The 24,197-nt window shown below is 39.0% G+C and overlaps 2 protein-coding genes and 1 long non-coding RNA gene across 3 annotated transcripts; 1 reads left to right on the top strand and 2 right to left on the bottom strand.

The window, feature by feature from the left end:
* Positions 1 to 1,534: 1,534 nt before the first annotated feature.
* LOC117545396 (zymogen granule membrane protein 16-like) lies at positions 1,535 to 8,860 on the top strand. The gene is made up of 5 exons (XM_034215151.1): positions 1,535 to 1,569; positions 5,439 to 5,476; positions 5,553 to 5,605; positions 5,696 to 5,816; positions 6,418 to 8,860. Exons 3-5 carry the CDS (start codon positions 5,554 to 5,556, stop codon positions 6,569 to 6,571), a joined length of 327 nt encoding a protein of 108 aa, XP_034071042.1. The 5' UTR covers positions 1,535 to 1,569; positions 5,439 to 5,476; position 5,553; the 3' UTR covers positions 6,572 to 8,860.
* A 7,305-nt stretch (positions 8,861 to 16,165) lies between these two features.
* On the bottom strand, positions 16,166 to 17,044 carry LOC117545399. Its single transcript, XR_004568828.1, has 4 exons — positions 16,868 to 17,044; positions 16,603 to 16,715; positions 16,437 to 16,519; positions 16,166 to 16,264 (listed from the first exon to the last, which is right to left on the bottom strand). It is a non-coding gene; the product is annotated as an uncharacterized LOC117545399 (long non-coding RNA).
* A 3,968-nt stretch (positions 17,045 to 21,012) lies between these two features.
* On the bottom strand, positions 21,013 to 23,925 carry LOC117545407. The gene is made up of 8 exons (XM_034215164.1): positions 23,767 to 23,925; positions 23,385 to 23,550; positions 23,216 to 23,298; positions 22,891 to 23,067; positions 21,982 to 22,089; positions 21,798 to 21,884; positions 21,457 to 21,561; positions 21,013 to 21,228 (listed from the first exon to the last, which is right to left on the bottom strand). The coding sequence occupies exons 1-8, from the start codon at positions 23,923 to 23,925 to the stop codon at positions 21,196 to 21,198; spliced, it is 918 nt and encodes a 305-aa protein (XP_034071055.1). The 3' UTR covers positions 21,013 to 21,195.
* Positions 23,926 to 24,197: the final 272 nt, after the last annotated feature.

Raw genomic sequence — 24,197 nt, 5'->3', positions numbered from 1 at the left:
AAGAGGGCAGAAAACATGCATTATTGTACTCAGGGGTGGAGTTTGACAAAGGATTACTCAAAAAGTACACAGTAAAAGTACTTGATTGTACTTTTGGTAGTAGTCCAAGTAACACTGAATCCAACAGTTCCAATTACATTAAGAACTTATTGCACAAAATCCTTTTATCTCTCATCAAAGATGGCAGAAAACATGCATTATTGTACTCAGGGGTGGAGTTTGACAAAGGATTACTCAAAAGGTACACAGTAAAAGTCCTTGATTGTACTTTTGGTAGTAGTCCAAGTAGTACTGAATCCAACAGTACCAAGTACCTTAAGAACTTATTGCACAAAATCATTTTATCTCTCATCAAAGAGGGCAGAAAACATGCATTATTGTACTCTGGAGGGGAGTTTGACAGGGGATTACTCAAAAGTACACAGTAAAAGTACTTGATTGTACTTGTGGTAGTAGTCTAACAAGTAGTGAGTCCAACAGTATCACTTTTATTAAGGATGTATCGCTAAAAATCATTTTATCTCATCAAATATAGCAGAAGTTGCATGATTTTGTTCTCAGGAGGGGAATTTGCGAGTATTACCCAGAAAAAAGACAGTAAAAGTACTTCATTTTATTGTACTGAGTCAAACAGTGTTTTTTTTTTTAAGAACTCATGGTAAAAATCATTTGTATCGCATGAAGCAGAAAAAACATGCATTCTTTTACTCTTGCGTTAGTGCCGCTTCTCAGCGATTACCGTAAAGGCGCTATAAATCGCGCACTCAAAAAATGAAGAACTGCTCATTTGACCAAGCAAATTTGAGAGACGGCTGAGTTGACCGCAGTGGTCTGGGTAGAGTTCTTCAGAAGTGACGTGGCAACTCTACCGTGCAGTCAGATCGTGGCTGCTGTGACTTGTGATGTGAATTCTCCGGCCGAAGCTCCAAATAAACCATCAGTCGGTGACTCCCACTGCATTGCTACACAGAAGTTTCCCTTACAATGATCCAAAACAAGAGCATACTTGGCACACATAGCCGCGGGAAGTAGGGGTGCTGGGGGTGCTGCAGCACCCCCTGTTGGCGAGTGGTGTACATTTGAAAAACTGAGTGACCACCTAAATAAAAATGATTAAACTACATAAAATAGTTATGATTTTACTTAAAATAAAATTAGCTGTATACAGTAGCATATAATAGTCATAGTATATATTTGTATATATCAGGTGGCTTGAATTTATTTTCCAAATAAATAAAATCCGAGTCATCTAGGTCATAGGTCGTGGGAGAGTGACGTAATTGACGCGACACACACACTGCAGAGTGACAACTTTATAGAATGGCGCAAAAAAGGATTTTGGATTTTTTTCTCCAACAAACAACCCAATAAAAAGAGTGGACCACCAGCTACTCCTCAGCCCACCACCTCTACAACTAGAGTAATATGACACAGAAGAGACTGACACATCTGACTTTAATGCATGTCCATAGTAACATTTTGGACAATGTGGATGTATCTGCTCTAATGAGGGTCTTCATTAGTGACACCCCAGGCTACATTTGGAGTTTTGTGAAGCCCCAACACAAGGTAAGACGATATTTTTCCTTTAATGCTGCTGCCGCTGTGCAGTGTTTTGCCTTGTCAATCAGTTAAAATTGAATTCATAGTTTTATTAATATTGTAAATAATATTTTCTGACTATTTGTAATGTTATGTAGGTTTGTAAGACTCATAGTTAGCATGTGGGCATGTGCAGCTGTTGCTAAGGTCTATAATGGTTTATTAAAGTTAAGGCGAGACACCCCAGGTGAATAGGGTAATTTCTCCAGTTAATTACCTACAATAAGGCAATTGTTTCTTATATTACAAGTTTTCTGAATATGCAAATGAGTCATTATCTCATTAAATTTGCGCATATTTTAACACATTTGAGGAACCGAAATCTGAACTTTGGATAAAGCCAGGTTCAAAATTATCGTTTCATTTTGTAGTCATATTAGCATCTAAGGTTTTCACAGAAGGGATTTTGGATATCTCTTTTTATCACTCCATAAATCAGAAAATACTGTCAACAGCCCTAAAATATCAATTTTCGCCATGTTTCTAGGTATAACATCTTATATAATTCAGGCTATGAATGATCTATGAACAAACCCTTCTGTAAAAGCCTTCATAATATTGATAGGAATATAACTGGAAGGTTTGGTGTATGTACGTGCAACTGAAGTGGACATTTCGAACTCAGAGTAGGAGAAAAAACTCATTTTGAGAAAAGGACCTTTAAAGATTGCAGTGAGGCGCTAGCTAAACCCTCCTGTTCTTTGGATGACAGCTTGCTTATCGAAGCACTCCGTGAAGGTATTTCATGTTCGGGGTCATTTGTGTTTTGTATAACCTTGCTTCGTGCAAGTGACAATTGTTGTTGTCTTCTCTGTGAACGTTTTTTTTCGCCGTTCCTTTGCCATTTTGAGATTTACATTTCTAGCGGAAAGCTAACCAGGAAGTGTTTTAGCACATCACGTGACTGCATCTGAACGAATCACGTTGTCAGAAGTTGACACCAGCCAATGAGATTTCGTTTCTTGGTTTAAGACCCTTTTGTACTTTCACGATTGGTTGCTGATACAAAGGAAATGACCATATTTGGATCTGATGAGATTGTGCAGGAGAGACTCAGCTTTCCAACGATGACATGGTGCAAACAGCGGTCGCGGGTACTTTATGTTACGTTAGAATGCTAACTTTTGGTGAATTTAGGAGAAATATACAGACGCAAATAGACCAACTATAGTAAAATGAACACTTAAATGTGTATTTTGTACGTTTTACTTCCAAAAGCCTGAAAGAAAACATGTTATGGAATCAAAATAGTACAACATCTCAAAATTGACCAGTGCATGAAAAACGATGTTTTTTGCCTGCCGTGTCTCGCCTTTAACAAACAATGTATGCGGCTCGTATCGCTGACAGCTGGGCCCGGCTGGGCCTTTTTTTTTTTTTAAGCCTCTCCCTCCTCACTTTTGGCAGCACCCCCTGAGCAAAATGACTTCCCGCGGCTATGTTGGCACATATCATATTTACACCTAGATTATGAAGATGTTGACTGGAAGGAATTACTTGACGAACCGCCAACAAAAATACCCACGCACCTCCCTCCCTGTCTGATACGTCATAACTCGGCAAGGACCAATAAACTGTTCAGGATTTGTTTCTGAATGCAGTTGCACTATAAATGATCGTATCCACTCCAAATGTAGATATTAGGAGAGTAGCTGCACACATGCTGAGGCTTCATTTGCTGTAATGCACACTTGAACGGCAAGTATCATTTTTTGAATTCCAAAAAAAAAATGCTCCATGTTTTTAGGCTGTAAACTTTAACTGTTATGTAAGCCAACTAGACAGACAGTTTATCACTCTTCCTCCTGTACATTAGCAGATAAAAGGCATCACATACTTGAATGAATGGTAAATAAAGAATGCTGGAAATAACTGCATCTCCATTTAGGCCGCAAGGTGAACCTCGAAAAAGTCCTTTAGAAAAGAAATCCCGCTCCACAGAAGTGAAACTACACAATCTTTAGTTCATAAAAAAGAACGATTCATGCTTATCCACCAAAAAAAATTTCGTCGCTAAAATTCCTCTAGTTTCTTCAAGTTTTGTTTTTTTCCCCTCTAGCTTGCGCCGGACTGAAACTGTCTTTTCACCGACATCTCTCCACCTGCACTAGTGGCCGTATCAAAGCCGTGATTGGTCAGATGTCGATTCATTGCAACGGTTGTCGGGTTACAGACGTGCTCCCCTTATGGGCATAGATATGTCTCATAATTATTTGTGTGAACATAAAAATAATTTGTGTGTAAATATGTGATTTGTAAATGTAAAACAACATCCACAAATGCATTTAAAAGATTTGCAAATACATTTGCAAGTGTAAAACGGATCTGCAAATACGCTAAATATGTTCACAAATAAAAAAAAGATCTGTGAATATCTCTTTAACATTTACACCTTTCGATCAGGCATTTGTGAATCCATTTTGTATTTGTGGACCAAAAATGCGCTTGCGGATCTCAAATCTCTGTTCACGGATCTCAAATCTCTGTTCGCGGATCGTCTTTTTACACACACGGAATTTTGAGACATATTTTCCGCCGGTCTCGGCTAAAATCTACTCGTGTCACTCGGTTATTTTCGGAAACCACGTGATGGCCTGCTGTTGACGACATTTCTGCATGATTTCAAAGTAAGAGCATGATGGTTTGTTTAATGCTCTGTTTTTGTATTATAATGAACAGCGGAACGTTAGATGCATTCTTTATCACCATTACCCTGACCTAAATACGGTGCTTTTCTACAGATTACTTTATTACTGCACTGGTAAGGTACAATTAGGCCGATTAATAAGATGTGAAGTGCTTTGCTAACTTCGACCCGCTTGACTGAATACACAACAAACAATGAAGAAAGAGTTTTATCTGGGCTGCTTCGCTGCCAGCTGCTCCCCCGGGACCCGAAAGTGGCGTATAGCCTGCACTTCAACATCAACGAAAGTGCTCGATATATGCTATATTGAACCAATAACACAAACTAACTGTATCACTATAACATGATGATGATGGTGATGAAGAATGCATCTAACGTTCCGCTGTTCATTATAATACAAAAACAGAGCATTAAACAAACCATCATGCTCTTACTTTGAAATCATGCGGAAATGTCGTCAACAGCGGGCCATCACGTGGTTTCCGAAAATAACCGAGTGACACGAGTAGATTTTAGCCGAGGACCGGCGGAAAATATGTCTCAAAATTCCGTGTGTGTAAAAAGACGATCCGCGAACAGAGATTTGAGATCCGTGAACAGAGATTTGAGAACCGCAAGCGCATTTTTGGTCCACAAATACAAAATGGATTCACAAATGCCTGATCGAAAGGTGTAAATGTTAAAGAGATATTCACAGATCTTTTTTTTATTTGTGAACATATTTAGCGTATTTGCAGATCCGTTTTACACTTGCAAATGTATTTGTGAGTTTGCAAATCTTTTAAATGCATTTGTGGATGTTGTTTTACATTTACAAATCACATATTTACACACAAATTATTTTTATGTTCACACAAATAATTATGAGACATATCTATGCCCATATCCCCTTGTCACCTCACTCTCGCGTGTCAGCCGGGGGTGCGCGGAGAACTGCGCACAGCAGCTGAGGCCCTCTGGGCGGGGCCCCCTGCGCAAGGCGGGGCCCCATGCAGCCTGCGTGATTGGCCTGTAGGGAGGGGCGGCCCTGAGTGTAGCTGCACACATGCTGAGGCTTCATTTGCTGTAATGCACACTTGAACGGCAAGTATCATTTTTTGAATTCCACTCATCACTAACCAAATGTATTATGTAAGTAAACAAGAATGACTGAACAGATGTATTTATATTTCTGTATTATCGGCTACAGGTATCTTTTGATAATAGAAGAAACAACAAATCAGACAGGTGAGACTCCGTCTATAGTCAATAATAATTATTAACAACGAGATGCAGGGTAAATAACTCTTCTCTTTCTTTTCAGAATGCTTTTTCTTGCTATCTTCGCTGTTATTGCAGCCTCTGCTATAGCTGACCGTAAGTTTCCATGAGTACATTATCCTTCATGAATCAAATTTATAAGGATAATTCATGTTCATAATATGTTTGTCTGTCTCCTTGTCGCAGCTGAGACTCAGAGCTATTCCTACTCCCCTCCTGCGGGGTCAGGGAGTGGCTCTCCGTTCAGTATAATTGGGGAGGGAAGAATCACAGCTGTACGAGTGTGGGAGTCGTCCTACATACGAGGGTAAATGTTATAGATCATTCTTTTGGTAGGACTGAAGAGCATTTTTTAAATTAAAAATAATGTAACACTGGGTAAAAGACACCATCAGATGTTATAGTTTTGATCCACTGGTTGCAGGTATTTATTGCAATAATATGACCACTAAACATTTGAAGTTCACTTTTGAGTACAATTTGTTCCTGTTTAATTTAGTACCAGATCAAACCTGATAACATAAGGTACTTGTACTTTTGTAATTTAAAAATGTAGTATTTTCCCATTTATGTTGCATATATTGTACTGCATCAATAACTAGCAACCATTGCAGATTTAGTTCAATGTTACAAAAAATAAAACAATTTTATTAAAGGTTAGGCAACTCAGTAGAATGTAAAGTAATTCAAATAAGTCACACTTTTGCCAAGTGCCATATTGAAGTAATGCATCAATAACTAAAATACGATCAATGTTTATTTTATATTATATTTGTATGATTCTGAAATGGAACATGTTGCATAATGAGTTTTTTTACCTGTGCTACTTTAAGTATGTTTTGATGTCGATGCTTTCGTACTTTGAATGCAGGACTTTAAACTGAGCATTGTTACACTTCATTCATCAGCTTCCAGTTCTGCTACGGCTTCACCTGGTCTTCAGTTTCGGGTACGACATCCGGCCAGCTACAGGAGAGGGAATTGTCTGGCGGTGAAGCCATCATTCAGATTTCTGGGATGTACAGTTACTACGTGCAGTCAGTGGTGTTCGGGTCAAGTTGATACATCTGCTACTCACACTGATCACTGACAAGTAGAGCTTGCCTGAGGAGATGCTACCATTTAACCAACAACTTGGCCAAACCTATGTATGAAAATTATGGTTTATTTCAGAATGTAATTCGTCTGTTCTGCGGTGCAACATTTTAACATCACAAATCTGCACATTTGCACTTTTGCTTGCTGAAGTGCTGTTCTTTATTTAGCTGGAAACATATTTTATAGTTAAATCTTTGTTCTGATGAATGTATGGGTTGAGAGAACTTGACTATTCCTACTTAAACACTTTCAAATTATTTCCAAACACATATGAGCAACAACACAAATTTACATTATGTTGCTACTTATGCTAATTAAACAGCTGACATGCTCATAGCTTCTTGATTTCTATATATGTATGAGCATATACAGTACGTGTAATGAAGAAAAATGATTTCACAAACTCCTGCACCATATAAAAGCTTGATGAAATGTAACTTTAATTGTTTTTCCGGCATAGCATTTGTACACATCATGCTCTTGTCATTTTTTGAAAAATGTACTAGTTGATAAAAAAAGAACTCTGTAGCCTACATGAAAGCTGCTGATATATTGTGTTTTTCAATACTCATAGATACACATAGAGAAACAAACTCTATAATAATAATGACCTATAGCGTAATATAACAATATTTTCATATCAATTGACCATCAACCATCAATAGATTATCACGGGATAATAATATGTCTGTTTAATTGTAAGGGCAAAGTTGGCTACAGCAGTGTCTGATACACTATAAGGCGACACGTGTAAGTTGTAAAGATAATGCTAATTTCTAACACCAGTCCTTGATAGGCATTTATGGTTCAGATGTTACAGTGTAAAATCTTAAAAGAAGCACACTTATCTTTACAGATGATCCATTTGATTTCTGAAAAAGCTATAGTAGCTAATGTTCACAACATTATAAAAGTTCGTTTTAGCATGACTGCTATCTAGCTACTTCATGTTTAATGACCAATATATATATATCTCTACTACCCCAGGCATTGTCACAACAGGGAGCAGGGCACCCAAGAACCACTAAACAGATTATTGCTCTTCAGCAAATATTAGCATGCTAACACGCTTAACAAAACTAGCATGGTAAACATTATACCTTCTGAACATTAGCATGTTAGCATTTCATTCCTAACATTTTAACATGCTGACGTTGGCATAAACTCAAAGCTCATGTAGCTCAAAGCACCACTGCTTCAAATTACAACTCATTGTGCTATTTAAAGCCGTTAGCAGTGAACAGTGACACAGAAAACATAATTTAAATCCTATTTAACTGCAAACACTCGCTACTCCAAAGAGCTCCTGTTTTCTTTTTTATCATACTCCTTTTGTTTCCATCTTCTTCATCAAACACTGTCATGACACCTGTCACATAAATCCAAACCAGGGACCTTTATCCTCCTTCATCTGGCTCCAGCAGGGCTCTCTGTTATCCTGTCGGTCCCTCTGCAGGGGACGAGGGTTTCCTCTCAGCCTCCTGGCCAGCCCTCTCTGACCCCTGTATTAAGTTAGCTTTAATTTGTTGTCCTTCCATCTTTATTTATCAAGGCCAAGTTGCATAGTCAAACATTAACATACAGCCTCTTTTCGGAAGGAAATATTAGTGGATTACATAGTAGTTTACCTTTCCTGGGCCAGAACCGATTTGTGTGGCTGGCCTCTTTGTCGAGGTCAACATTGTAGGAAGGCAAGAACCCTCTGCACTTGGATCAAAACTGTAGCCTATTATCATTCCTCAAGAGCCATATGTTGAGCTGTTACACATTTTAGTATGATTATTATGAATATCTGACTCTTATACACTGGGATGTTGATCATGAGGGAAGTCTTAAAACAGGTTTAATAATCCTAATTCTGGGAATTGAAAAGAAAAGTGGTTTAAAGGTCAAAGATGTATTCGGGTAACAGTAACACAGGGGAAAATCTGTTGTCTGGAGATGCAAAATGGATGAAAGAGAAAGATGAAAGGAATATGAAAAGGTTAGAAAAGTGTCAAAATAACTATACTTTCACGGGAAGACTAGGGGTAGAGGAATGTGAGAATTGGGTTAGGGATATAGCCAAATATCTGGAATGTAACTACCAGAAACCTGCAGATCCACTGCAACTCTTGTTCCCCTGTAATTATGTTGTCCTTTTTGTTTTCTGTTGTTTTTCTGTGTAACCAATGTGCTGCAGGTCTACCTTGAAAAAGATCGTTGATCTCAATGGGATTTTACCTGGTTAAATAAAGGCTACAAACAAACAAACAAACTCTTACTACTTTTAAATCCAGACTGAAGACTTTTATTTTTGCCGCTGCTTTTAATTGAACTATTCACATGCGTTATTCATGTTTTATCTTTTAATGTTTCTAATGTGTTTTATGCTCTTAATGTTTTTCATTTTCGTAAAGCACTTTGAATTGCCTTGTGTTGCAAAGTTTGCCTCGCCTCGCCTCAATCATGACAAAAACAGCATTCAATATGTGCCAAGTCCCCCCGACCATAACTCTGGAGCTAATGTCATAACTCCACAAACAAGATAAACAAGTTTTACAAGTGCCGTATGATTCACTAACAAACACAGTGTGCTTTGCTGGCCCGGTTCCAGAACAAAATGACTCTAAGGTTAGAGGGGGTGCACAAGTAGTAGGCTTACGTTAGCTCAGGGTTGACAACTTTGGGTACCTGGCTGGAGTGAGATTTTGATATCATGGGTTTAATTACACATATGCGCACGAAATGACTGCTATCGTGTCAGCAGCGGGACCATAGCATATATATAGGATATATATACAATATTTACAAATACACAAAATTGGACACAGACTATAAAGGACACACAGTTTAATTCACTAATGAAAGTCAAACACATGTTTGTTTCCACTGTTTTATTGTGTGCATAGGCCTGTCGCGATAAGCAATTAATTGACTTATCATACGATAAATAAAAATGAACTCGATAAATTGCCATTTACATGAGGATGTGACTAGCAGTTTGAAAGGATGTACTTGAATTATTATTATATATTATCATTATGTCAGTGGTCTAAAATGGTCATACAACGGTGCCGACAATATTATCGGTTATCGCAATAATTTCCGGGAAAATGTATCCAACAAAATTAATTATCGTGAGAGGCCTATACATGAAACACACACACACAAAGAAATCTACAGACTTACTCCAAACTGCCAAACATATTAATTAACACACATACATATACTAACACATAACACATATACATATACTCTTTGACTCTAATTTGGCCTAGTAGAACAATAAGCAGCAGACTTTTACTTTTTTTCATTTCTACTGGATCTTTGATCTGCGCATGCGCAATACGGGTCGGCAGTTGCGAGAGAGTATTTGTGTTGGGTAATCTATGGTAGGGCTAACCAGTGGCGGCGCCAGAGATTAAGGGGGTGCTGTGGGGTAGCTTTACGTTTCATAGAGGGTGCTCAAACATTACCAGCGCTACAGTTGAATTTTCTACTGCAACACTCCTCACACACACACAGTGCACCCTCGACTGTTACAATGAAGGCTCGATAATCAGCTCACGGCATATACTGTAGGTGTAAGCAGGGCTAAAGTGCTATTTTTACAAGTGGTGAGTGGACCTCACGTCCTCTAAGAGGGACCTCACCTCCTCTAATGGGGTCCGGGGGCATGCTTCCCCGGGAAGGTTTTTTTACATATTGAAGTTAAAAGCATCAATCTGGTGCACTTTGAGAGCAACGTGAAGAGATCTATGGATACATCTCTCAACACCCAGATGAAACAGAACTGTAAACAGATTTTCTATTTCTTTATAGATATTTTACAACTCCCCTTTTAAAACAAACCGTTTGAGACCCACTGAGATAACTAGACAACTATCTAAACACTGAGAGCCCTTTACTTCACCTGAGCTGAGGTTATCTGAGACTCTCAGTCTGACAGGAGAGAGTTCTCCCTCCACCTTGTTGTTAAAAAATCTCCTTATATCCGTTAGCTTGGCTAGCTAGCACCAGATGCTAACCACAACGATCTCCAGTAGATAGGCCTACCCACCGGTGCGTGAGCTCTCTCGCTCGCTCGCGCACGCACCCAAAATGGCTCGTGCCACACACACACAGAGCAGAGCTTGAATGAAACACAGAGACCCAGAAGTAAGCTACTTGTACTCACGAGGCTATGCTATTATGTGCAGAATTCCTCTCGCTTTCAGGTGGTTTTGATTGAGTGTCCACACGTGGACGTTTAAGGACTAAAAAACGATCAATTTTTCACTTTGCTGTTAGCAAATAAGTTGGCGCTCTAGCTAACAGGAAGTCACTCAAGTGTCACAAAGTCATTTAGCCTATGGGTAGGTCAAAAATCGAATCGGTGCTGGCCATTGGCCTAATCATATCACCTGTGTTGGCTTTATGTTTTTGGTCAAAAATGTGTTTGTTTCACATTTGCATTGAAGTAATCAATAATATTTCTAATTTAATTTAATAAAAATTATTATTATTATTTTCGGGGGAAAAAAAACACATTTCTTGGGGGTGCTTTGGCAACCCTGGGGGGTGCTTCAGCACCCCCTAGCTCCCCCCTGGCGCCGCCCCTGGGGCTAACCCATACAGTGGTGGGGCTCAAGTCAGTTTTTGCAATGTAATTACATACACGCTCCCCTTGACAGTGAAACGCCACGCGTGAGGTTTAGATTATTTCCCTGTCTCAATCCAAATTGAACTGTATGAAATAAAAAGGCACATTTGTCTTGTAGTAAATAAAAAGGGCGACCTGGAGCCAATCCTGCAATTTCCCCACAGGTGAAAGAGTTGACATGCTGAAAACCCAACCCCTGCAGGGGGGTCTGGGGGGATTCTCCCCCAGGAGATCTTTTGAAATACTAACATAAAATACACATTCTGGTACTCTCTTGAGAAGAAAAATAAATAAATCTATCACTACACGACAACAAATGAATGCCATTTAAGTTTTGTGTTACTTTGTTCTGAAAGCTGAACCTGCTGCTCCTCACAGAGAGAAGAGGGAAGAGGCTGTGTGAATTACTTTACATTGTGGATAAGGGTGGATAGCCCCCATTGTTCTGTGTGTCAAAATGAAAGACAGCCCACACACCTATCAATCATCAAACCGTGGGGTCTTATTTCATTACGTGTTGATTTCTATCAACACGTAATGTTGTATCGATGTATATAGAGATGTAGGCCTACTACAGCAAAAGTATTCTCCGTCGGGACTTCCTGCAACAACACCATGCCGTTATCTTGATTCTGATTGGCCAGAAGACATTATCAAAGATGTTCTATTGAGAAGACGATCACTACGTGACAACAGTTTTCAAAACCATTTCTAGTCTTCGGTATTCTTGTTTTTGGCGTGAGAATAGTTTGGGCAGCGTGAGAGCGTGAGATTGAGAGTGAAAGCGTGTGTCACACGCCAGATGCGTGAGAGTTGGCAACCCTGGTGACTGGCTGTACATGATGTGGCCTGCCGACATGGCCACTTTCATGCAGATCATACTAATGCCCTCGATTGGTCTCTGTGTGTCATTCAAGCTCGGGAGGGTGTGTGTGTGTGGCGCGAGCGAGCGAGAAAGAAAGCGCGCGCACCGGTTACGTGTAGTGTTGTTGTTACCATCTGGTGCTAGCTAGCTGCGCTAACGGATATAATGAGCTGTCAACAAGGTGGGGGGAGAGTCCTCTCCAGTCAGACTGAGAGACTGATACAGCTCAGGTGAGGTAAAGGTCTCTCTGAGTGTTTAGATAGTTAACTTAGTCTAAGTTCTCTGTGGGTCTCAAACGGTTTGGTCACCATTTATGTAAACACATATTTCCATTTGAAGGGGGAGTGATTAGTAAAATATGCATGAATAATAATTTTAAAAAAAGTTAACTAGGTGAAAAAAGGTAAGATAAACTATAAAAACTTGTTGAGAGCTAAAACTAGTCTTTGCTGCTGCCTCAAAGAGGAGCAGGGGGGAGAGGAGGGAGACAGGAGAGGCTGGTTCAGGAGCACAGACACACTCACAACTATAAATGAACCAAAAATAAATAAATAAACAAGTTTCAATGTTTTTTCATATTGGATATGGGATGTTATTGGTTACGGCCATGTTTTTATGATTTAATGATTATTTAAATGTATACAGTTCTGTTTCATATGGGTGTAGTCTCTTTATTTTCCCCTCAAAATGCACCAGATTGATGCATTTAAGTCCAACATTTAAAAAAAAAAAAATCTTAGCGGGGGAGCATGCCCCCGGACTATAGGATTTCAGGTCCACCTCCACTTAAAATATGTTCACATGGATAGGTTCCTAAATAGATTTGCACAGCAACGCTGTATATATTGACAAATTATTCCAGGAAAATGGCACAAAAGAAAACTGTTATGGCGCGTTTCCACTGCAGCGGGTAGCCCCGTTTAAGCGTCCTTAACCGTCCTCAAGCGGCCAGGCCGGTTTTTGGTGGCGTTTCCATATAGCCTAGCACCGGCCAGCGGGTACTTTTCCCCTCTTTTTCCGGCCTCATAAAATCGTGGTTCCCTCAGACCAGGGCCAGGGCTGAACTAGTGACGTCAACACTCTCGACTGCTGATTGGTCAGAGAGAATCGTCACAAGATTGCTCGCGAGTTCATCCCTAGCGTCGCATATATATCTAGAAGCAAGCTTGCAGCATTTTTATACACAGCATTTTGTAAACGGAGGAGCTACAAAAATGGCTACTTCTAAGAAAAGCACACCGTGGTCGACCGAGGAGGTGACGACGTTCCTTCATCTCATTGGGGATGATAAAATCCAGCGGGAGCTCGACGGAACAACGAGAAATGTGAACAAAAACAAAGCTGATCGCCCCGCCTACACTGCGTTGCTAGCCCAGGTCCTAAACTGTAATGGAAATGCGCCACGGCCTGGGCCGGCCAGCGAGGCAGCCCGAGGCCAGAGCGAGGACGCTTAGGGACGCTTAAACGGGGCTACCCCGCTGCAGTGGAAACGCGCCATTAGTGCCCTGGCTGGGTGTATAATTCCCGGCCTGACTTATTGTCCCAGTCCGGCCCTGGAGTAGCGTGACAGCCTGCAGTCCATGTCCACACGGTAGAGGATAATCCAAATGGTCCTTTGCCCGAGTAGCCACGATCAGATCCACTTTGTTTCTGCCGCAGCTCCAGTAGCCACGATCAGATCCACATCCGACAATTCCAGTGATAGTAAGTTCCTACACGCTAGTAATCCTCACGACGTTGTCGGTAAGTTTTTGACTTAATGTAGTGGCCAATTGTCCAAAGAAAATTAATGCTCAAAGGCCACTTAGTCTAGGAGGCGAGCTCGAGTATTGACTCGCGTATATTCAAAAAATCAGATACCTTGCTTGTTCCATTCAGGTGCTTTATTGAGAGGTTCAATAGATCAGCTGGCGGCCCACTGCCGACGTGCAACATTTGCACGGTATTTAAACAAATAAACAAACAAGATCCCTCGGTCATACGGATGTATGCGGTCAAAAACTTTTTTCAACTGCCTCTCTAGACTTCCTGCTGTGTCATGCTGGCAGCGTCATTTATACCTGAGCACGCCCCTACTATTGCTTTGTATAAATAATAACAAAACATAAACTAGAGCTGTCCATAAGCAAGATGACACGTTACAAAAACAATATAATAATAATTCATAGTTATTCAGCTCATTTAAGTTAAATTAAAGAATATTCAATTGGATCACAAAACCATAATTCATTACCATAAAATAATGTGCCTAAATCAAATGGCTCTTACACATGGGTCTGGGACTGCGGTCAACTCAGCCGTCTCTCGCATTTGCTTGGTCAAATGAGCAGCGCTTCAGTTTTGAGTGCGTGATTAATAGCGTCTTTACGGTAATCGCCGAGAAGTGGCACTGACAGTAGTACCGGTGCTTATGCTATATTTAATCAATCAATGATATTTGATGAGGGATAACATCATTTTTAGCCATAAGTTCTTAATAAAATTGGTACTGTTGGACTCAGTACATGTTAGACTACTACCACAAATACAATCAAGTACTTTTACTGTGTACTATTTGAGTAATACTCTGTCAAACTCCCCTCCAGAGTGCAATAATGCATGTTTTCTGCCCTCTTTGATGAGAGATACAATCATTTTTTGCAATAAGTTATTAGTGAGATTGGTACTGTTGGATTCAGTACTACGTGGACTAGTAGCACAAGTACAATCAAGCACTTTTACTGTGTACTTTTTGAGTAATACTTGTTTAAACTCCTGTCCTGAGTACACAAAATAATGTATTCTGCTATCTTTGATGAGAGATAAAATAATCTTTTGCAATAATTTATTAGTGAGATTGGTACTGTTGGATTCAGTACTACTTGGAATAGTAGCACAAGTACAATCAAGTACTTTTACTGTTTACTTTTTGAGTAATCCCCTGTCAAACTCCCCTTCAGAGTACAATAATGCATGTTTTCTGCCATCTTTGATGAGAGATAAAATGATTTTGTGCAATAAATTCTTCATGTAATTGGTACTGTTGGATTCAGTACTACTTGGACTACTACCAAAAGTACAATCAAGTACTGTGTACCTGTTGAGTAATCCTTTGTCAAACTCTGCCCCTGAGTACAATAATGCATGTTTTCTGCCATCTTTGATGAGAGATAAAATGATTGAACTCCCTTCCAGAATACAATAATGTATTCTTTTTTTACCACGTCAAATTCCTCGTACGTGTAAACCTACCTGGTAATAAACATGTTTCTGATTCTGATATATAATAAGCGTTAGAAAAATGTTCTTCACAATACTGACTATGTTGGACAGAGTATTTTAACAGGATATGGTAAACACATGATATGAACACTAGATCCACTAGATCAGTACTCCAGCAACAGCATTGTTACACTTTGGAAAGTCTTTAGAGACTGGCCTGGATAGCTGTTCACAACTTTCCTTCAGCACAGTGACACACCCTTGTCACTCTTGTTGGCCTCTTATGACGCTGCATGTCTTTTAATATATGTATAATATATTATTTCTCTGCCCCTAGTTCTTTCCTTGCAGATTCTTCAGTCTCATCAGCCTCATCAATCCATCAGTCCCAGTCAACGTCTTCAGCCTCCAGCACACTTTCCCTGTACAAGGCTCATTCCCCATGATCACAACACCTTATATTATCCTGTCTTTCACAAAATGTAAAGTCCTTCTACTGCACCTTTTGAAGACTCCAAAACAGGCATTTGTACTGTATGTGTTTGGAGAAATTATACAACAAATGGCCCAGATTTGTACTATAGAAAATCGAAATCTTGTAATGTAGGAAACAATTCACACTGGCTGCCATGTGATATAGGCTTTGTTTTGCAATATTTATTCAACGGTCACTTCTTAGTTAAACAAATCTCAAATATATATTCTAAATATATCAAATTGAGCATATAAATATAAACTATTTCACAGCAACCACATCCCCTGCTTTTTGGAAAAGTCTGGAGTCCCAGTCCCTAGCTGGTGCCTTTTTTTTTGTTAATATAGGACATACAGCAACCGCATGTTCATGCACAAACATTATTTGTCACACAGAGCAAACCCAGTCCCCAACTTGTGCCTCTTCAAGAGACTTTTGGTCCATATGCAGGCACTGTGTGTGGCACCACCGGAAACAGCTGTCACACTGAATCTGCAATAGAAGGAGTGGAGACAAATGAGAGTAAAGCCCTGCTTATAACAGCTTTGAGCAATGGTCAACTGCATCCCTCAAGTGTTTGTATTTAGTTTCTGCTTTCATTTAATGCTTTTCTACAAATCTAAATTGTGAAATATCTGAAGTCTCAATATTCATTAAACCTTACCCAGTCAGTGTGGGTGTGATGTGGCACTGAGCCGGGTGGTTTTATGCCGGCGCACATGGCACAGTTGACTTCTTTGTCAAACACTGATGAAAAAAAAATGCTAATGTTACATCTCAAGTACAACAATATCACAATTGAATTGATATTTTGAAAAAGTAGCATGCACCTGATGCTGTCAGTATTTCCATGGCCAACACTTTTCTTTAACATCTCCTTTTTTGTGGTCCCAAAGGCCATTGTTGGTGTTTTAGGAAAGACTTCCATGACCTCCTTTGCCATCTTAAAGTGATACACCATGTTATGTTCTTAAAATAACTATCCAACTACCCCAAATGTGTTTTTGTGAAAGGCAGTAAAACAGACTTAATCCTAAAAGCTGAATGAATGTTATATTAGCAAAAAGCATATATGAAAATAAATATTCCACTTACCATGCAGACAACTACCCCACAGCTATTGCCATCCTGCTGTACTGGGTGTTTCATTACTCCTCTCTTCCATTTTATGTCTACCCAGTCTGTCTTACTGCAGCAGGTCCTCCTCATTTTGAAGTAATCACTGCGTGAGATAAGATATATTATTAATGTACAATGCATACTGTATAAATACAATACTCGCATAATAACATAAATCCTTGTCACACTGTGTCTCAGCAGTCGAGTAACACAATTTGAAGTGATGTTAATGCATGTTTCCCAAATGTATATTTTAAGATGTAACATGCAGACACCTAGTCTGATGTCAAAATGAATTGACAATTGTTCACTCTAAGGTCTCAGTGCTGCGTTTGACACTGTTGACCATAACATATTACTAGACCGACTGGAAAACTGGGTGGGACTTTCGGAAACAGTTCTAAATTGGTTTGAATCCTACTTAAAGGACAGAAACAACTTTGTTTCTATAGGTAAATACACATCTGAGTTGACAAATATGACATGTGGGGTTCCTCAAGGCTCCATCTTGGGGCCGCTTCTCTTTAACATCTACATGCTTCCACTGGCTCAGATAATGAAAAACAACAAAATAAGTTACCATAGCCAGGGCTGCACATAACTGGTGCGCAGGTGCGCATGCGCACCTCCGCCAAAAAAAGAGCACCGGGTCATTTGAAACAAAGCGCATTTGCGTACCAACATTGAGAGAGGGAGAGAGAGAAGGGAGAAGAGAAAAGAGAAAATAGAGGAGAGAGGAGAGATGAGAGAGAGAGAAGAGAGAGAGAGAGAAAGATATTTGCGAGTTGCATACATGTATGAACCATGATATGAACTCAGGGTCGGCTCGTAGCACTGGCTAGATGTTCGCCTAGGGCGCCAGATCTGTGGAGGCGCTGCGCTGGCAGTTCTGGGAGGGAAAAATCATTTTGACCGTTGGGGCTCATCCTAATTTTCGGCCTTGATGTAGCAATATTCACAATTAAGTAAATGTAACACCCTTTTCACCCCGGTTACACGTTTCATTTGCCCTGTACAATGGGCGCTGTAAGTGATGAAAATGGGGGATGTTGGCTTATCTGGCGCCCGCAGCTCACAGCCAAAATGCGAGTGAGCGAGGGAGGGTGCACCGGTACCAGCGCTGTTGTTATTAGAATCTGGTGCTGTGCTAGCTGCTCTAACGGATATAAGAAGAAGATGTTTCTACAATAATGTGGAGGGAGAGTCCTCTCCAGACTGATAACTACAGCTCAGTGAGGTAAAGGACTCTTGAGTGTTTAGATAGTTCACTTTAGTCTAAGTTCAAACGGTTTGGTCGCAATTTATGTAAACACATATTTCCAAGGCACTCCTTAATAATTATTGGGATAAACAGGTTTTAAATAATTCCAATGTATACTATAGGACAGTAACCAAAAATATCCTTTAAAACTGGAGAGATAAAAAAAAATGCATAAATAAATGTTAAGGTAAAATAAGATATGAATGAACAACACAAATAAAATAAGTTACATTCATTTGTTATTGGCTATGGTAGGTTATTGGTTATGTTCACATACTTATTTGATTACATCCACTTGTCTAAGATGACAACAGAGACTTTCGACCCAAAACCAGCTGTTGACTTGTGGATGCAAGCATCTAATCGCAGACTCAACCAGAGAGAAAGTAGTAGGCCGACATCATCAGCTACCATGTCTGACAGAGAGGAAGACAGTGAGGAGAACAGTCAGGAGGGTAGTGATGACAGCTTGTAGGATTACTGCTTGTGCTAATGTTGTCTTGTGTTCACCTCTGCATGTGTGTTCTGTGTTCACCTCTGCATGTGTGTTCAGTGCCGTGTGTCTGGCAAATAAAGTCAAGACCCCCTCAAAAGTTACGGTTTATTTCATTTTAAGGATGAGCACCAAGCAACATCTCCAGGTGCTCCTTTGAGAACCAGGGCAAAACAGTTATGTGCACCCCTGACCATAGCTATGCAGATGACACACAAATTTACGTAACAATTTCACCAGGAGACTATGCTCCAATTCAAACACTGAGTAAGTGCATTGAACAAATCAATGACTGGATGTGTCAGAACTTTCTCCAATTAAACAAAGATAAAACTGAGGTAATGGTTTTTGGAGCCAAGTCAGAACGTATAAAGGTTAGCGCTGAGCTTCAGTCTGCAATGTTCAAAACAACAGATAAAGCCAGAAATCTAGTTGTAGTCATGGACTATGACCTGAGTTTCAACAGTCACATTAAAACAGTTACTAAATCAGCCTACTATCACCTAAATAATATATCTAGGATTAAAAGACTAATGTCACAGCAGGATTTGGAAAAACTTGTCCATGCTTTTATCTTCAGTAGACTCGACTACTGCAATGGTGTCTTCACGGGTCTCACTAAAAAATCTATTAGGAAGCTGCAGCTGATTCAGAACGCTGCTGCTCGAGTCCTCACTAACTCTAAGAAAGTGGATCACATCACTCCTGTTCTGAAGTCTTTACACTGGCTTCCTGTGTGTCAAAGAATAGATTTCAAAATACTGCTGCTGGTTTATAAAGCACTGAATGGTTTAGGCCCAAAATACATTTCTGACCTCCTGCTAAATTATGAACCATCCAGATCTCTCAGGTCTTCAGGGACTGGTCAGCTTTCTGTCCCCAGAGTCAGAACTAAACATGGAGAATCAGCGTTCAGTTATTATGCTCCAAATATCTGGAACAAACTCCCAGAAACCTGCAGGTCCGCTGTAACTCTGACTACTTTTAAATCCAGGCTGAAAACTTTTCTTTTTGTCGCTGCTTTTAATTGAACTATTCATATCTTAGACTGCACTGTAACTTTTATCCATGTACTTTTTATTTTAATGTTTAATTGAACTATTCATATCTTAGACTGCACTGAAACTTTTATCCATGTATTTTTTCTTTTAATGTTTATTTTATTAGCTTTTCTTTTTAATGACTGATTTTAAATGCCTTTTTCTTAATGTCTTTCATTTTTTGTAAAGCACTTTGAATTGCCTTGTGTTGAAAAGTGCTATATAAATAAACTTGCCTTGCCTTGCCTAAGGACAGGTTGTTTATTCAGTGGATTGGGTGTTTATGGTATAATCGGTATGGACCAAAGTCAAACATGCACACATTTTTCACACATTATATGTTCTGGTGTAGTAGTACATCAATTAAAAAAAAAAGGGCTGGTTGTGGCAATATAGCTGATCCATCTATTCCCACATAAATATAACAATAAATATAAACATTATATATGAGGGAATAGAATGAAATAAATATTTTTGAAAAATAGGTGAAATTGGATGCAGTTAGTACCTGCATTTGTTGGCAGCATTGTCTGACTCTGCCTGCTCTGCAGAGTTGCGTGCAGGATCTGCCAAATACACTGTGCTTTCTTCAGCATTGATGTACTGTGGACACAGAAAAAGAAATATATATATTTGAAATAAATACAACACCCCCAAAACGTAGCTGATCAAGAAATATACTATTATATGATATAGACACTACTAACCAGACATTTCCAGTGTACACCATCAACATGTACAAAGGACACAATGGCTCCATAGCTGTCAAAGTGTATCCGTAATACATACGAACAAAACAACTTCCATTTCCCATCAGGCTGTATTTGTTTTCTTTATACAGTAGAGTCAAATAGCTTGATAGAGTATGTTTATATTTAGACAAAGACATAATGAAAACCTTTGTAGTTATCCTCAATAGAAACACAAGTTACCTTTGACAAAGTGTGCTTCCTGACCTCTTCTCTTTTCCCAAAGAGGATCACACCAGCTGAGTAATGGTTGAGAATATAAATCCTCGTCCCCAGTTCACATTTATGTGCATGTATATGGAAAAGACACTCGATGATCTGGAGAGAATGTCGACAAGCAGACATTAATAAGAAATACAATTATATTAAATAATAATGTAGTTGACAGGTGTTAAGTTTCGTTGATAAAAACAGAAAATTATAACAGTGAATGACCACATTTGACTACTTCTTCTAGTGTACAATACAAGTTAAATATTCAACTGTGGATGCCTTTTAAGATTCACTTTTTAAAACAGTTTAATACATTTTAGGCTTTGGGTGCTAACAAGACTTCAGTGGTGTGCCATGAAGCTAGCGTTACATGAATATTGGATTAATGTGTAGTGAAGAGACTTGGTATGAGCACTGGTTCTGTCCTATGATATGGATGAAATACCTCGCCTGTAAGCCACTGGTGTGGTCTAAGGGTCCGCATGTCAGAGTGACGGATGGTAAAACTGTTGCCTCTTATTTGAGTGGGGACTACAGACACCACCACGTCAGTGTCCTTTTTTTTTCCACAACGCGGTCAGCTGGGGGTCACAAAAAAAATACTATATAATTTGTATGTCCCAAAGCTAGATTGTTAACAGAGCATGAGATACACATTGTAAATTGAAAGGTATTATTTTATAACGTTCCTTTAGTATTCCTTAAACATTAAAATCTGCATTTTAACTTTTTAGTTAATCAATTATTTTACTATTTTTATCTGGTCCCTCTGATGAACTCCCTGATGATGTGTCCTTACAGTTTCTTACCTCTGATGAAGCATCCACTTTACCTCCCTGTGCATCATCCTCAGCATGCTCCGTCATGTCTGATGTGGATGAAGATTGACCTTGTCTTGCCTTGTCTTTTGGATCCTGTATAGAAGCCGAAACATCAACATTGCCTTTCACATTGTCCAATATGTGTTGTTAAGTGCATGTCATAGTTAATCACTTCATCACACAATTTGAATCTTCAGTTCTTCTATCATTACCTACAGTATACTAATAGAAATAGAAAATGCAACATTAAGCTTTAGATTCCAAGCTGGTTTAGATGTATGTGTTTCAAATGCTTCCTGGCTTTGTTTAACCATGCTAAATGGGATTACCTGTGATGGAATATGTGCTTCCGTTTCACCTGGCGCTTGTTTTTGTAGTGGAGCTGGAGCTTTTGCTGTTTTTGTCTTCTGCATGAGCTGATAAAAAACAAAGTGTTAATAACACAAATATTATAACATTTATGTTATTTTCAACAAACAGGATAACAATGGTTTGCTCTCAAAAAATACATACATTCTTCTTGTGCTGTCTGAAAACAAAAGGCTTGTTTATGGGTGTCACATAAACTCCTCGCCTGTTCTGCTTTCTTTTTTTCCATCGCTCCATGTCCACACGATGGGTCTGCAGTTAATAAGGAATATTGACAGGGTAAATGCACTCATAAATTACCTTTCATTACATATTCTGCCATTTCACGTTATTCAATGTTGTTTTCTTTTCACAACAAACATTATCTTTGCCTGAAATAAATGTATTATTTCATTAATTATTATTCATCAAAATTATGAAACCAACTACATTCAGCATAGTTGCATCACAGTTTTGATTGGTGTATCAATATTATTGTGATATTATTAGCACACCTAATATAACTGTTAATAATGACCAAATTACCTGCAGAATAACTGTTGAGAAAATACTGAATGTACTCTTTGAATATCAGAGTAGCACATGATGACAAAGACCCTAAGTAGCTGTGTACATGACAGGATGTGTGAAGAAGAGAATCAGGACTGTTTGAGGCATATGATAGCTATGTGATTAACATGATGATTCAGCCTCTATGGAGATAGACATATGACAAGCATGATCATTTCTGTCGTGAGCCTTAGCTAATCTGAACTAAACATTGTATACTGCTTTGAACCGGTATTCCTCCATCTTGTGACGGTGTAAAAAGTCTGTCTACAAGTCTCTTATATATAAAGCTTGTGAAGGACACTGCTCTGTGAACTATTTGTACCAAATGCTCTGGACGTGATGAATACTTCCATTCTTGCAAGGATAATAAATACATGTATCCTGATTATTGAAACTCAAGCCAGTGGCGAGTGATATTTTCCTAACATAATCGATAGCAATGCTTAATGACTAGGGACAAATGTGATAACATAACAGCAATATATAAATAACAAACTGTACCTTCTTCCCCCTCCTCAGAGAGTCGCCATATTCCCTTAGCAGGGCGCTCAAGGTGACTTTGTATGTATGTACAAAATCGTCCAGCCTGGTCAGACGTCTCCGTTGAAAACGGATCTTTTTGAGGTCCCACTTGCTTTTTTCCATTATCCCTTGAGTTTTGTTGTCCTCTGTGTAATTCTGCGGTTGAACATATTAGTTACGGTACATCAAATGATATTGTTAACAATCACTTGGATTACATACTGTTTACATTGCAGTTTATAATATTGATTATAGAATAATGCATTGAAATTCAATATTACATCAAAGCTTTAGGTTTTTGTACCTGTGTGGGTTTTTTTGCAGCATTTTTGTACTTCTGGGAACGTTTCTGATAAATGGTCCCTGTTCCATGGCGTCCAAGGTCACCTAACCAAACAGTAAACATGCCTTATTATTTTATATTACATTACATTAACAAGCAGCTATAGAAAGACGTGCAAAATAAAACTTACCCAAGAGTAGGCCAGACCACAGACCAGCCAGGGGCAGAAAGTACTTAAGCAAGGAAGGGATGAAAGTCGGGCAGAAGTACATGTTGTCATCACCAGATTTCTCAATAACTGTTTGGGTTATTAAGTCCTCAAAATGCTGTTTGAAGGGCGTAGGTCCGATATCATTCTAGAAAAAACAATCCACAAATAACTTTAGTTGCATTGCATTGAGCTTGGGGTAATATAAAAATATGTAAACCATGTTAATATTTTTCATTGTTTCTGGTCACACTGCCTCTGTCCTCTTTTCTGTGCTGTGTTGTACTTGAAGTTAAACAAATCATTTGTAATGATATTTTTGAGCTATGAAACAACTTCCAACATTCACATAATTATTACATACCACACAGTCTTCCACAATGGTTGAATCGTCCAAGTTTGACTGCGCTGAATTTGTCAGTAGTCCTTGGAGATTTTCAAAATGTTTTCCAACATTTCTGTCACTGTGGGAGCTGGAGAATACCACCACAGCACTGGTGACAACTTCATCCAGCTCGGACATTGTGGTGGCATTTATTAGGCAAGGCAAGGCAAGGCAAGGCAAGTTTATATAGCACTTTTCAACACAAGGCAATTCAAAGTGCTTTACAAAAAATGAAAGACATTAAGAAAATGGCATTTAAAATCAGTCATTAAAAAGAAAAGCTAATAAAATAAACATTAAAAGAAAAAATACATGGATAAAAGTTACAGTGCAGTTTAAGATGTGAATAGTTCAATTAAAAGCAGCGTAGTAGTTTTGGTAGTAGTCCAAGTAGTACTGAATCCAACAGT

The sequence above is a fragment of the Gymnodraco acuticeps genome, unplaced genomic scaffold, assembly GCF_902827175.1.
Source record: "Gymnodraco acuticeps unplaced genomic scaffold, fGymAcu1.1, whole genome shotgun sequence".
NCBI lineage: Eukaryota > Metazoa > Chordata > Actinopteri > Perciformes > Bathydraconidae > Gymnodraco > Gymnodraco acuticeps.
Note: the sequence above shows the minus strand (reverse complement) of the source record. Positions and strands in the feature narration are given on the sequence as shown.